This window comes from Pezoporus flaviventris, unplaced genomic scaffold (genome assembly GCF_033815535.1).
Source record: "Pezoporus flaviventris isolate CSIRO_AGI_PZ_B2104156 unplaced genomic scaffold, CSIRO_AGI_Pfla_v1 ptg000063l, whole genome shotgun sequence".
NCBI classification, from domain to species: Eukaryota; Metazoa; Chordata; class Aves; order Psittaciformes; family Psittacidae; genus Pezoporus; species Pezoporus flaviventris.
Genome location: NW_026892611.1, coordinates 6,984,564 through 6,997,482, shown reverse-complemented (window position 1 = coordinate 6,997,482; position 12,919 = coordinate 6,984,564). Strand labels below are relative to the sequence as shown.

At 50.5% G+C, this 12,919-nt stretch overlaps 1 protein-coding gene across 1 annotated transcript; it reads left to right on the top strand.

The window, feature by feature from the left end:
- On the top strand, positions 1-12,246 carry LAT2 (linker for activation of T cells family member 2). Its single transcript, XM_061470368.1, is given in 11 exon segments — positions 1-2,067; positions 2,736-2,775; positions 4,264-4,307; positions 5,166-5,220; positions 5,886-5,929; positions 6,446-6,484; positions 6,926-6,956; positions 7,082-7,137; positions 8,901-8,997; positions 8,999-9,812; positions 10,658-12,246. Coding segments are annotated over 10 exon segments (672 nt in total). The 5' UTR covers positions 1-1,979; the 3' UTR covers positions 9,177-9,812; positions 10,658-12,246.
- The last annotated feature ends 673 nt before the right edge of the window (positions 12,247-12,919 follow it).

The following is a 12,919-nucleotide window of genomic DNA, read 5'->3' as shown; positions in this document are numbered from 1 at the left end:
AAAGAAAAAAGAGGGGGGGAAGCCAAAACACCCCCTCCCAACCCCACAACTGTACCAGCAGTGTTGCAGCCCTTTGTATAATGAATTTCAGTCACCAGCATAGGGTCAGCTTCCCTTAGCTGCCTCTTGCAGATGCTTTTGAGGTGATCCACAGCTCATGATTTCCATGGGGGATGCTGAGCCAAGGGAAAATGATGTGATAAACCGCATGGTTTTGACTGGGTGCTGGTCCTGCACCCCTGGGGCAGGTCCATGGTGTTCTGGGCATGCTGCTAATTTAACACAGCTCATCCCATCATCTTCGGAACGTGCTGCAAGAAACTCTGGGGGAAAGGCCCCTGGGGAGTTTATAAAGAGCAAAGCCACAGTGCAGCGAGTGCTGGGAGCTGCTGTGTCCTTGTGAGCCCTTCAAGGCAGCCTCGAAGGGAGCAGAAATAGACCCACTTTGCTCACAAGCAGAGAAGATGGTCTCAAAGCCAACTTGTGGTGGGTGTGGGGTCACTTTTGGGCAGCCAGGCTGTGTGTGGGCATCACTGAGAGGATGCTGACACCAAACTTCACCCTGTCCTTCTGCAGTCCCTCCCTCCTGGCAGGGACAGGGCAATGCTGTGCTCGAGGGGCTGTCCAAAGCAGAAATGGGAGACTGGGTATTTCCTTTCTTTCCTCTGCCTCACACTGATTTACGCCATGGTCATTATGACAGTGGCATAGGACTAGGACTCCAATGCCAATCTGGACCACAGACCTTCCACCAGCATCCCTGGATACAGCACTGAGCAGCTGGCATGGGCAGGAGGATGCTTGGTCAGCATCGAGGGCTGGGCTGCTGCAGGAAGAGTTTTCTCCACTGTGAATGGGGAATCTGAGTTTGGGCAGAGAATCATTATTTATTCTACTTTACACACACGGAAGCAGATGGTGCTGAGCAGGGTAGAACCAAGAGGCCGTTTCCTATTGTCTTTTATTGCTATTTGTTTAAATAGTTTTAATTATTGTAATTATTTTACATATATCTGTACTTCCTCCAATCTATATACACACATTTCCTCCTTTTAACCACAGTGGCTATACCAGCACAGTACAGGCTTAAACTGTAATAAGGGAGATGGCAGTTAGGCAATAGGAAATCTTCCTGCAGGCAGAGCAGTGACATCCTGGCCTTTGGCAAGTTGAAGTCTCCCCATCCCTAGGGGCCAAAGGAGAAGTTTATTAAAAAACAAAAATAGATTAAAATAATCTGTAAGTAAAGAAAAATCCATCCCTGGGGAATAGCAATGGGGGAAAGGATCCCTCTCGCTCCCAGCAGGCCGGTTGCTGCGGTATTTATAGGGTGGGTTGTATTTTAAAGGAAGAAACTGAAGCCAAATCATGCTGATCATTACAAAGTGTTACTGCTGCTCGTGGAAGAGCCTCTCATGGAAGGGAGGGGAAGAGCTGGTGTCTGAGCCAGCCCAAGGCAGGAAAAACTGTGGGGGATTTAGCATTTAAAGTAACTCTGTGCTGCAGGGAAATAGCCAAAGCTTCTGGTACAAAGGTCTTGGAGGCACTTGGGAATATTCAAAGCTGCCCTTTTTGCCTCTCTTCCAGATACCAACAGACGGTATCTTCTGGCAGTGTCTGATGACGGCAAAGTGTGTTATGGGAGTGGGAATGAGCAGACCCGAGTGTGGTTTTCCTCTTTGTGCTATTGTCCTGAGGCGATCTTCATGAGTCTCTTTTCTTTCCCTACAATGAAATAGGGGTTTACCTCCAGGTCTTAGTGGAGCACTAAGTGTGCATGGGCCCCAGACCAGAGCAGCATGGAAAGGGCATTGCTCTGCCGCCCTGTAACACAACCCTAAAGCCTGTTCTGCACCCTCAGCAAGCACCCGGCCCTTTGGGGCTGTGAAGGCAAAGGGCATGTGTCTGGGGGGGTGGAAGCATGCCAGTGCTCACAGGCTACCCTTGCTGCTCTGTTTCAGGCTGGATGCGGCTGGGCCATGGTGCAGATGGAGCTGCTGTGGGCAGCTGCCGCGCTGATGCTGCTGGGGGCTGCCATCAGCCTCTGCGCCAAGTGCCAGCGCTCGGGTAAGGTCCTGACCATGTGGTTTGGGTGCTGCCTGTGGCCCCGTACACCCCTTTGCTCTTGGGACGTTCCCTCCCGGAGGGTTTGGTTCTGCTCAGCCATGTGCCAGCTCAAGGAGCTTTGCCCTCGCAGGGATGCTCTAGGGTCTCTGCTGGTGGTCACAGAGCAACTGAGGGAAGGAGCCTCCGATTCACAGCACCCCTTCCCTGGGGTGGGTGCGACACCCTGGGCTGCAGACCCCTCTCCCTGCTCACTGTGGGGGGTGGCTTTGGGAAAACCCACCCCGGAGGAGCATCTCCGGATGCAGAGGCTCTGGGGCAGATGGGCAGGAGGAGAGTCTGGGGGATGAATCCAGACAGACACTAAGTACAAAGAGAATGGGTGAGCAGCCACCCTAGTGGGGGTTTGAACCCACCTCTGAGCACGGTATGGGCTTTGCGGGGGCAGAGAGGCTGCAGTTCAGGGGACAGGAATGGGTCACTTGCTCTGGTGTCTGAGATAATACAAGCACGGTTTAAAAGCATCAGTCAAAACTGCATCACGACTGCGGCTTCTGCTGTCCTTGCATGCTCCTGGGTGAGGAAGGTTTGTGACTGTGTTTTATTGGTCTTTCTGATCTTTAACTCCCAAATGATCCTTTTCTAAGGGCTTTTTTCTCCTTATCTTCCAGCTACCAAGCGAGAGAAGCAGCTGAATGACCGGAGGAGCCAGTAAGTTGCTTTTCCCAATCCTTTGCTTTTTCTCCCCAGACAGCTCACTCAGGGTGAGACCTGGCCAGAGCCAGACCCGCTCCGTGGATCACAGCTGGGATAAAATAACCCCAGAATGGGGAATGCGGGGCAGCAGAAGGGGTAGTGCCTTTACAAAGAACCACCCAAACTGACACTGCAGCTCTGACCGTGGTTCCTGTGAGTCATTCACCAGCTGGGAGAAGCTCTGTGAGAATTGAAAGGGCAAGTCCTTATCCTGCCCTGTTGTGCCCCAAGATGAGGTAGAGAGGTTGGTAACTTCATAAACAAGGCCCTTGGCTGGTCATGGTGGGACCCTGAGCCAGAGCAACCACCGACCTGCAGCATGAGCAGTGAAGGAAATGCATTGTACACACCGCACCCCACTTGTTTCCTCCAGCAACAGACAAACCACAGCTTGGTGATAAAAGGAAAAGGTGAAAAAGCTGGCTTGTAACCTTTGATATAGGAGTAAACACGGTGCAAAGGGGCTTTGCAAGGCCTATGTGGGGTCAGGGTGTTTGTTTTGGCTCTGCTTGCCGAGGATGGGGGAAAGCTCTGATGTGGTCCATCGCAGACTGATGTTAAAGCCAGCGCAGGCTCTGTCCCCCATGGGCTTGTGTTGAATTGTCCTGACTCCTTGGAACTGATACCTGGATGAGGTGGTTTGGTTTCAGGCTCACGGTGGTGCCTGCTCCTGTTAGAGATCTGGTTTTGGGGTAGTTCAGGCTTTCTGCAAGCAGAGTAGGTTAACTCTATGTTTGCAGACCTTGTAGTGAGGTCCTTGGACACCTCATCTACCATGGCCAGCTTTGTGCCATGAATACTGGCTTGGGACAGGGGGTGACCCAAGGGAAAGGGGAGGAAGGGGATGCTTTCAGGGTCCCAAAATCAGAGTTAATAGGTGCCCGTATGCACCTGCCGTGGAAGAGCTGTTGAATCCTCTTGTGCTCTAAAGAGCAGCTCTCGTGTTAACTAAAACGTGGTTACTAGGCATCTGTGTTATTGTTGATCTTGTATGTTATTGCTTTCAAGTTGATGTTAAGGGATGTTGGGAGGGCCGGGGACAGCAGCAGAGGTGAAGCAGTGGGGTTTGAAGCCATTTCATGGGTGAGCACCCAAGTTTTTTGTGGGTGAAAATACTCTTCTGGCCTTAACCCATTCCTAAAGTGTCAGAACAGGAATTATCCTAAACGATGTTTTCCTCATCCCAAGTCCTTCTCTGAGCTGACATTGGCTGCTCTGCCAGTGGCCCATAAACACATCTTGACTTTAAAGGGACAAATTGGAGCCTGGGACACTGTTCCCAGCTCATAACAGGTCCTACATGATGTGCTGAGCGATGCTCCCTCTGTGTTTCATCCAGCCCAGTGTGGAGGCTGTGCTCTCCTCCCTCCACCCACCAAACAGGGAGGTCTCTTGCGTTTGCTTTCCAAAATTCAGCTGAGGTTGTACCTCTGTTTTTTCCAGGCTCAGAAGCCGGCAGAGTTTTGAGGTGATCCGATCCCATTCCAGTGAGTATGAGCATTGCAGGGCTCCTACATTGCAGGGGGCAGGTCCTGCATGCACAGAACTGGGGGGAGTAAACAGAGTCACCTTGAAGCCAGACGATGAAATGTCATGAGACTGAGATTGTAAAAGCCACCTTAGATGCTCCTAGGCGTGTGGATTCTGAGCTCTAGGAAAAGGATCTCCCTTTGCATTGAAAATAGATGGCTAAAGCAGTATCATCAAAGCGCAGCCTCTTATTAACTGGGGCTCTTCAAACGGCTCTGCTCACCCTGTGCAAACAACAGCGTGGGGGAACCCAAACTGATAGTGAGTCATTAACCATCGCCCCCTTCCTGCTTCCTGCAGCAAGCTGGGTTAGACACTGACCTTTTGATTGTGATCCCGACGCGAGCTGCTGATGGGTCCGCGTTAAATGTCACCATCTGCAGGGTCCCATTCCTGGCACCTGCCTGGGCCCGAGCTCCATAACCCCCTGCATGTCTCTGCTTCAGCCCAGCCCAACCGCAGCATCGCAACGTACCGATGCATCCTGCAGTGTGAAGGGACGGGTGTTGAGCATGGGAAAGGCTCCAAATCGAACAGGTTTGGGGGAGAACAGGCAATAAGGCAGCAGTTGGGGTTGCAGCTTCCTCTGGTGTGTGTTTGCCAGCTCGGCGCTCTGCACAGACACCAGCTTTCCCTCCATTTGTTTCCTTTTTGGCCATTTATGAACTTTAAAAGAACGCTTTGGAAGCGGTTTTGGGATGTGTTAGAAGAATGCTGGCCAGCACCATGGGATCCTCTGTGGTGGATGCTCTGTGCTCTTGGAAACACCTGCTGCTACCAGGACCATTAACACCCTGTTTTGTTCCTGGTGCTAGCTATGACCCGAAGGCTGGAACAAGTAAAGGAACCTGAGAACTTATCAATAGTGAGGTAGGTAACAAACCCCAAATAAACAAAATCCCGCTGCAGAGCCAGGGTTGGATAAGTTCAGCCAAGATACGCAAATGTTTTGGATTTGGGATTGGGTTCTGGAACACATAAATGTGCCTTGGGCTATGCTGGTGTAAGAATCATAGAACAGTTTGGGTTGGAAGGGACCTTCAAAGCTCATCCAGTCCATGCCCCTGCCATGTGCTTGATATCTTCAACTAGACCAGGTTGCTTAATTTATTGATGGTCAATAGCGGGTTTAGGCTTTTTCTGGATTTTCTGCAGTTTGGCTGCATTCTGCTGGCAACTACTTAACCTGAATCCAAGGAAATGAGCTGTGGCTGTACATAACAGGCACGTCATGGAAAAGAAGTGGCCGTTCTTTGCTTATAAGCAGTTTGGCACAAGAAATCCCCTTCTCCCCATCACCAACCCCCTCCTGAACTCCATGGCTGCAACAACTCTGCAGCAGTATTCAAGCACAGTTATTCCCATCTCGGGATTTGACTCCAGGCTCTTCATCTCGCGTTGCTCGATGTGTATCCTGTCATAACCTTGCAGGCAGGTTTGGCACATGGTCTTTCTGGCTTAGTCACTGCTGTGGTTTGTAACCCTGTTGCTGTTTGCTCAGACCTGGAATTTTAGCTCCTTTTTCCCTCTGTCAGGAAAACCACCAAGGAGCTCTGTGCCACCCATCACGCTGGATACGGTGAGCATCCCCCTGGGACGGGAGCTGGTGCGATGCTCTCCCCACCCACAGGGGAGCACCCCATTCCTAAATGGGGATGTTGCAAATCCTGGCTCATTTGTGTCGGTGCCTGCTGGGAGCTCCCACTGGGAAGATGGAGCCTCTGCAAGGCTGGTTACTCACAGCCAGATGTGGGCAGGGCAATGAGGTGTTATCCTGGGAACAAGATGGGCAGTGATAAAGCTCACTCTTGTTAGCAGCACTACTCATGGTGCTGCACAGTGATGCTTAACAGGACCTAGCCTGGGTCTGAGTTGAAAATCCAGTGCTGAGCAGTCCTGGTTAGAAACACAGGGCCAGATTATTCCAAGCATCACCCCTGGCTGTCCCAGTATCTAGGGCATTCAGTCCTGCAGCCCTGGCCCCAAAGAGCTGAGTGGGGACAAAGCTGCTGATGCCAGAATGCTCAGTCTTTCCGTCATTGAACTGCTCCCATTTGTCAGCCTGAGTGTAAGGCATCCCTCTGCTTTTCCCCAGGGAGCAGGGCCGAGTCCAGGTATCGGGATTTCTGGACAGGTAAATGCTACGGCCCAGGGGTCTGGGGAGGAAAGGTGATGGGAAGTTACAGGGATGGGGAACTGATGGGAACACGCAGGCAGCCAACGCTGCAGCTGGGCTTGGTTAATGTAGTGATTGCATGTAAAACACGCTGACCCTAAGAGGATTACTGGTGCATGGGGCTGTGCTCTCCTTTCCCAAACCAGGGAGAATATTCCTGATCTCCCTGCCAGCTGGCAGGATCTGTCCATGAGCCCTGGTTTTCTCAAGGCCTGGGGTGGATCAGGGCTGCCTCCCCCTGCTCCAGCCTCCTGGCTCTGCATGTGGATGGTCTTGGGGGCTGTGCTGGGGACATCTGCTTTAGCTGTGCTTGGGGCATTTGTCCAGCTGTGCTTTGGGATGCTGGTTTGGGTCCATGCAGTGGTATCTGTGCTGACAGCAAACCTTTTATGCTTGCAGAAGACTGCCTGCAAGGGGATGATGCCTACGTGTAAGTAGCTGGGTGCTGCCCACCAGCATGATGGAGCAGAGCCATACTGGTCTCAGTGCAGCCCTATCTCTCTTCTAGCTCAGGCTGTGGGCAAGAGGAGCTAACTCTGACTGCTTTTCCTGCAGGGAGCCCATATCTCTGGATTACTACAACAGCGCCACGTTCTTCACACCACCCAATGGTAAGGCCTCCATGTGAGTGAGATGGGTTTCTTCTCAGGCCACCAGCCTAGCTGTTGTGGCTCAGGGTGCTCACAAGACTCTTCTTGTCCAGGTCTGTGTGTTATTGCCATATGGCTTGAAGCAAGTGTGGGTCCAGGAGTCATGTTCATTAAGGGGTGTAGTGGAGATGTGGTGCTTGAAGGATGCCCAAGCCCCGACCAGTCCATCTCTTGGCTATATCAGGACAGCCCAAGTTTATTCTTGGTTCTAACTGCACAAAACACTGTTCTTAGTCTGTTTCAGCACCAAATTATCCATCACTACAAGAGCATTCAGGGTAGTGAGGCCGTTTCCCTTTTCTTAGCTCAGTCTGGTTTGTGTGAGCAGAGGCTGCAGCCCCACATGGTCCTGGCCAAAAGCACGGGAATGGGCACATCCTCATCCCAAAGCTTTTTGCCAAGGGAACACCTTCAGACATTTCGTGTGCTTGGTTTATGAAGCCGGTGAATGGAAGTGGGGTGAAACACGCTGCTCCATACAAGTGCATCTTTGCAAGGCAAATACTGCATCTCTGCAATGTTCCCACCTCCCTGGGTACTCAGCACTTCTCTGCACTGACTCGGACACTGATCTATTTTTATCTAAAATGAATTTCAAAGCAGGAATCCTATTTTTATATAAAGAGGCGGGGGGGGGGGGCCACAAAAAAAAAAAAAAGAGATTAAAAAAAAATAGGAAAAATACCTTGCTTACCAAAAAATTTACCTTATTTAAAAGAAGAGGCTGGAGGGGGAGAAACTGCACTGTTATTAACATGAATGGGTTTGTATCCCTTATTAGTTTTAATGCTTTTCCAGGGGCTGAGGGCTGCCTAGAGCCAATGCATGTGTGAAGCTGCTGCAGAGCTGGGCTCAGTGGCTCCTTTGGCTAATGCCCTCCCCTCCTGCCCGGCATGGTTTTAGACAGCAGAGCCCTCACCCGTCAGGGACTGCCTGTCCTGGCTGAGCTCGGTGTTGCTCCCCTTCAGTGAGGCTTTGGAGAAGCACTGAGGGTCCCAGCATGGGCCACAGTGGTGCTTATGGGGTCTGTAAAGTTTCCCAGCTTAGGGGCCATGTCCACACCAAGTGCTGTGTGTCAGTGGTGGTGTTGGCATCAGTGGGTGCAGGTTTGGAGGTTAGTAATATATGGTTCAGCTCCTCATGGGCCCATCCAGGGCTGAAATAAGCAGCAACAGAACAAGGCATTGGGAGTTTTAAATTACTCCTAGCTGATTTTGGTTCCAGATGCTGTTAGGTTTGATGTGCTTGGAATGGGGATCAGTTTCCTTCCTAGAAACTAAGAACAAGCCCAAGAAGACTTCACGGTTGCAAACTTAATGCTCCACAGGAAGGAAAAGCTCCTTCTGACTGCCAGGCTGGGCTGGGAGCCTGGGGATTCACTCCTCACCTTCCCCTGTTCACCTCAGGGCTGCTGTAGGGCTGGTAATTATGCTTATTGTGTTTATTCCTGGCCATAGGGAAAGTCCTGGTGCCTCAGGACCAGCTTCCACTGCTTGCCCTTGGGTGGCTCCATGCTGTTGGTGATGGTGCTCCCATGGTGCTTCAATGACCCATACGCTGGGGATGCCTCATCCCTGGGTCAGCGCAGGCTGTCACAAAGACTGATGGGTTTTTACCTAATGTGTGTTTCTCTGTGGGAAACAGCCCTCTCCTGCAGGTGCTGAGGGATCTTCACCTACTCTTCCTTCTGTCCTTTGTCCCCTCCCCTTTCTTCTCTCCACCAGAAAAAGAGGAGGATTCCCATTCCTACCAAAACATCATCATTGGAGCGTCTCAGGGCTCGGATGTGGGTAGGTGCTGCTGTTGTGGTTCACGTGTGTCACACACACCTGGGAGTGCAGAGAGGGAGGGTGACCTGCTCAGCTCAGGAAACCCTCCTCATTCACAGGCTCAGCTCTTCCTATTGTAGCCAGGGTGCCAGGGCTGCTGCAGGCACAAAGCAGACCTGAAGTGTTTCTGCTTGCTGCAGGAAGATGCATGTGATAATACTTAGGGGATGAGAGCTCATCTCCAACTGATCCCTTTGACTTGGAGGTTTCTGCAGCAGTTTGGGATCTGCATTGCTCCTCGAGGTTTTGAGTGCTGTTACAGCCAATTCTGATCACAGTTGTAGCCCCCAGCTCACCATGGGGTTTGTCACCATGTCCAGCCCAAGAAGCCTGCAGCCAGTGAGCTGCTGGAGGGTGGCACTGGACCACAATGTCAGCTTAAGGGCTTCCAGCTTCTGCCCTGGGATGTTGCAATCAGAATAGGAAGTCAATTTGGTTTCTGTCAGAGACTGAACACAACACTTTCTGCAGTGCTAAAGCCTGCCCTGCTTCCGCCGGAGGAATTAGGGGAGGCAGGAGCAGCAGGGACCAGCCTGATCCCATCTGTGCCTGCAGATACCCAGGCACGTGGTTGAGGCTGGAAAAGCAGTGAGGCAGCATCAGCAGATGTAGGGCAGGACAGCAGACGCCTGGCTGGAAACTCAGCCACGTGCATGGGGCGGTAGAAGGGGGGGTGTCACAAAGGCCCATTTTTAGTCCCTTTGCCGTTTAGCATCATCCTGTCCAAACTCTTCTTGGTCACAGATGATGCTGCAGACTACGAGAACAGCTCGGCGATATACACATGGCAACTCCATCAAGCAGAAGGTATGTTCCCAGCAATTGTCTGCTAAGCAGGAACGTGGCTCATGGGCTCTTGAGCAGTACAGACCATGCTCACAGCAATGCAGTCATTGCTCCCGTCTTATTTGCCCTCCCAGTCATCCGTGCTTAACACATATGGCAATGTGCAAATGGGTACACGAACTCGTACTTGAATACTGCTGTGGGGGGATGTGGTGTTTCCAGTACTCAAAAGGCTACTCTGTAGGTGGCTGTGCCTAAACCCTGACCATGGGATGCTGCAGGAGGACGCTGCTCTTCATGTCTTATACCCTCTTAGGTTTTGAAGTTGCCCTCGTGCAAGCTCAGCCTTGTAATCCCCTTTGACAGAGAAATGTGCAGCACGCACATCCCAACACTCTGAGCAACACTGGTCAGCCCAACACTGTCCTGCAGTAGTCAGGGGTTCACATTTCTTAAGCTAACCTTTAAACAGCAGTTTAACATGTGGCTTCCTATGAAGCTTATTTGTAGTCTGGCCTGGGAGATAGTGGTGAACATATACATGCATATATAAGAGTTTTCTGTCTCTGGACTGGAAGCTGTGTAAGTAAAGTGATTTTTGTTATCCTATTTGCACACTTTCTCTAAACTAAATCTAAGTCATCTCTTTTGGCTCTGAAAAGCTGTCTAAGCTCACTGCTTGCTGTGACCATTTTGAATCCCTTTCAAGGAGACCTTGATGCTGATCTGAGGTTTCTTGGCCCAGGCACAAAGCCACGTTGTCACCAAAGGCTAAACACTGGCAGAGCACAGAGCATGTCTATGGTGTGAATGTGTTTTTAGATCAACCCACTCACTGATCAGTGCTTCCCATCCCTCACTTGCAGCTCTGCAGACAGAAAGCCTGGATGATGAGCCAGACTATGTCAACACAGCTCCTGCATCAGGCCCTGCCCCGCTGGCAAAGCAAAGGTAAAGGAGAGCCAGTGGTTGATGTATTTATTTGGGGGTGGGAGGATTTGGTTTATGCCAAAGAGAGCTTTGTGGGAGCTTTGCCCCTTGCTGGCAGGGAAGATTAGCCATGAAACAGTGATAAAAGTGCTCTAATAGTAACTTTTATAAGCAGTTCTGCATCTATTCCTCTTCCACAGAGAGCTTGTGAGGCGGGGGGATTACATTTCTGTGTTAGCCATAGTGTGGCCCTGCTTTTTGCCCTAGAAACACAATGTAGCGAGCAGCAGAGTTAAGAAGTTGAAAGCTGGGATTAAAAGTCAATGGACTCACTATTTTTACCCCCCTCTCATTTCAAGTGCTCTGTGTAAAGCCTGAAGAAGTCCTTAGCTGAGCTGTAGGAGCACACCAGTGAGCACACACGGGGATTTCCATCCCTCAGGGGAATCTCTTCACCAAACTGTGCCCAAGATCATGCAGAAGGTGCCACTAAAAGGAAGCAATGCTCTGCTTGAAGTCCCATGGAAGTCCAACTGCAAACCTGCAACTGGAGAAAGTACTCAGTGGCCACGGGCCATTTCCCATCTCATTTCCCTGCATGTCTACTGGAAGGAGGATGGCCACTCTGTGCAATGTTTTCTCCTGTCAAGCATGAAATGAATGTTTAAATTGCTGAGCAGTAATGCAGCCAGCTACTTAATTTGTCAGGGTGACTCATGCATGATGGTATTAAGGCATAGGGATTTTGTTCTGATTTAGTTCCTATGCTCTCCCACAGAAGCAGTTTCCTACAAGAGAGGAACTGGCAAGGCAGTGGTTGCTTTTACAACAGCAGTGGTTCTCTGGAGCTAAATGTCATATGAACCTGTTCACCAGAGCTAAAGAGGATTAAATCCCTGCCTTATCCACAGCCTGTAATTCACAGTATCCATGGCAGTTTTCCTTGTGTTTCACTATCTGTTTTATAACAATACAAAGACCCTGGAACAGCTGAGAAGGTCAGATCCACAGCTGCCAGCCTGAGAAACTGCACCAAGTCTTTTTAGTCGTGCTGTAGGAACATCAGCCCTGAAACACAGTCCTTGTCTCTTGAGCCCTAAGGCACAGATTTGGCACCGTTTTACCACTTATTTATTAAAGTTGAAAGGCCTCCAAAGAGAATGCAGTGGTTTATTATGGCTTGCTATGATGCAGATTTTGTCTGAGTGGTTGGGTGAGACAGAGATGGAAACATGATGATCTTAAGGTCCTTTCCAGCCCTAACTATTCTATGATTCTATGACATGGAATGATGCATAGGATCTGATGGGGAGAAAATGTAGCTCCTTAAAAGCCACCTTCTTTAAAATCAGTTCAGAAAACTGCTTCAGGAAGGGACACAGCTCACATACACTTATTCAAGACAGGTAAGAGTGAGCAGAGAAATGGAGCTAAGGGTGAACAGGCTCTGGAGAGGGAGAAGGGGCTGTCAGCTGCTTCCTGCTGCAAATGACTTGGCTGTATGTCTAGATCATGGGTGGCTAGTTTGTGCGCTGAAACAGCAGGAAGGTTGGAGTTTAGCTTAGCAGAAGCCTTGTAGCTCATACAAATGTATTTGTTCCTGCTTGCAGGGCCATGTGGTTGTCACCACTGGTTCATCTGTGGTGACTAACTCAGCACGCAAAGAACTTCCCACTTTTTCCATGAAGTGCTGCAGACTGTGGATTTTTTGCTGGAGGGGAAGGACAAGCTCCGTTTCCAGTGATGTGCAGTGATGTTACACCTACTGCTGATTCATGTCCTAACTGGAGGGAGCCATTAAATGATTGGGAGAAGATTAGCAGCAGAAAAAGATCCTTGGCATGCTTTAATAGACCCAGCTAGAGAGCTCCCAGAAAGTTCTAGCTGCTAGGTGAACACTACAGTACAAGGTTTACTGCCTTGCGAAGCAGGGACATGGATTACACTAAATATTTGCTCCTGGAATAAGGTTCCTCCATTGCCAAACCTGAGTTTGAAAACTGTGGAGCCGAAGAAGGCAGGGCAGGAGCTGGGTCTGCAGCGTCTTCCCTTGTCCTACTGGGAGTCTGAGCAATTCCCCCCCTTGCATCCCTCCAGAACAGCCGGTTGTAGCCAGGGGCAAATCTGTTCTTAGCTTTGTAAAGCTCCTCAAGTGCTTTTTCAGCCAGTCACCTCATCACGCTGAAACATACCCAGGG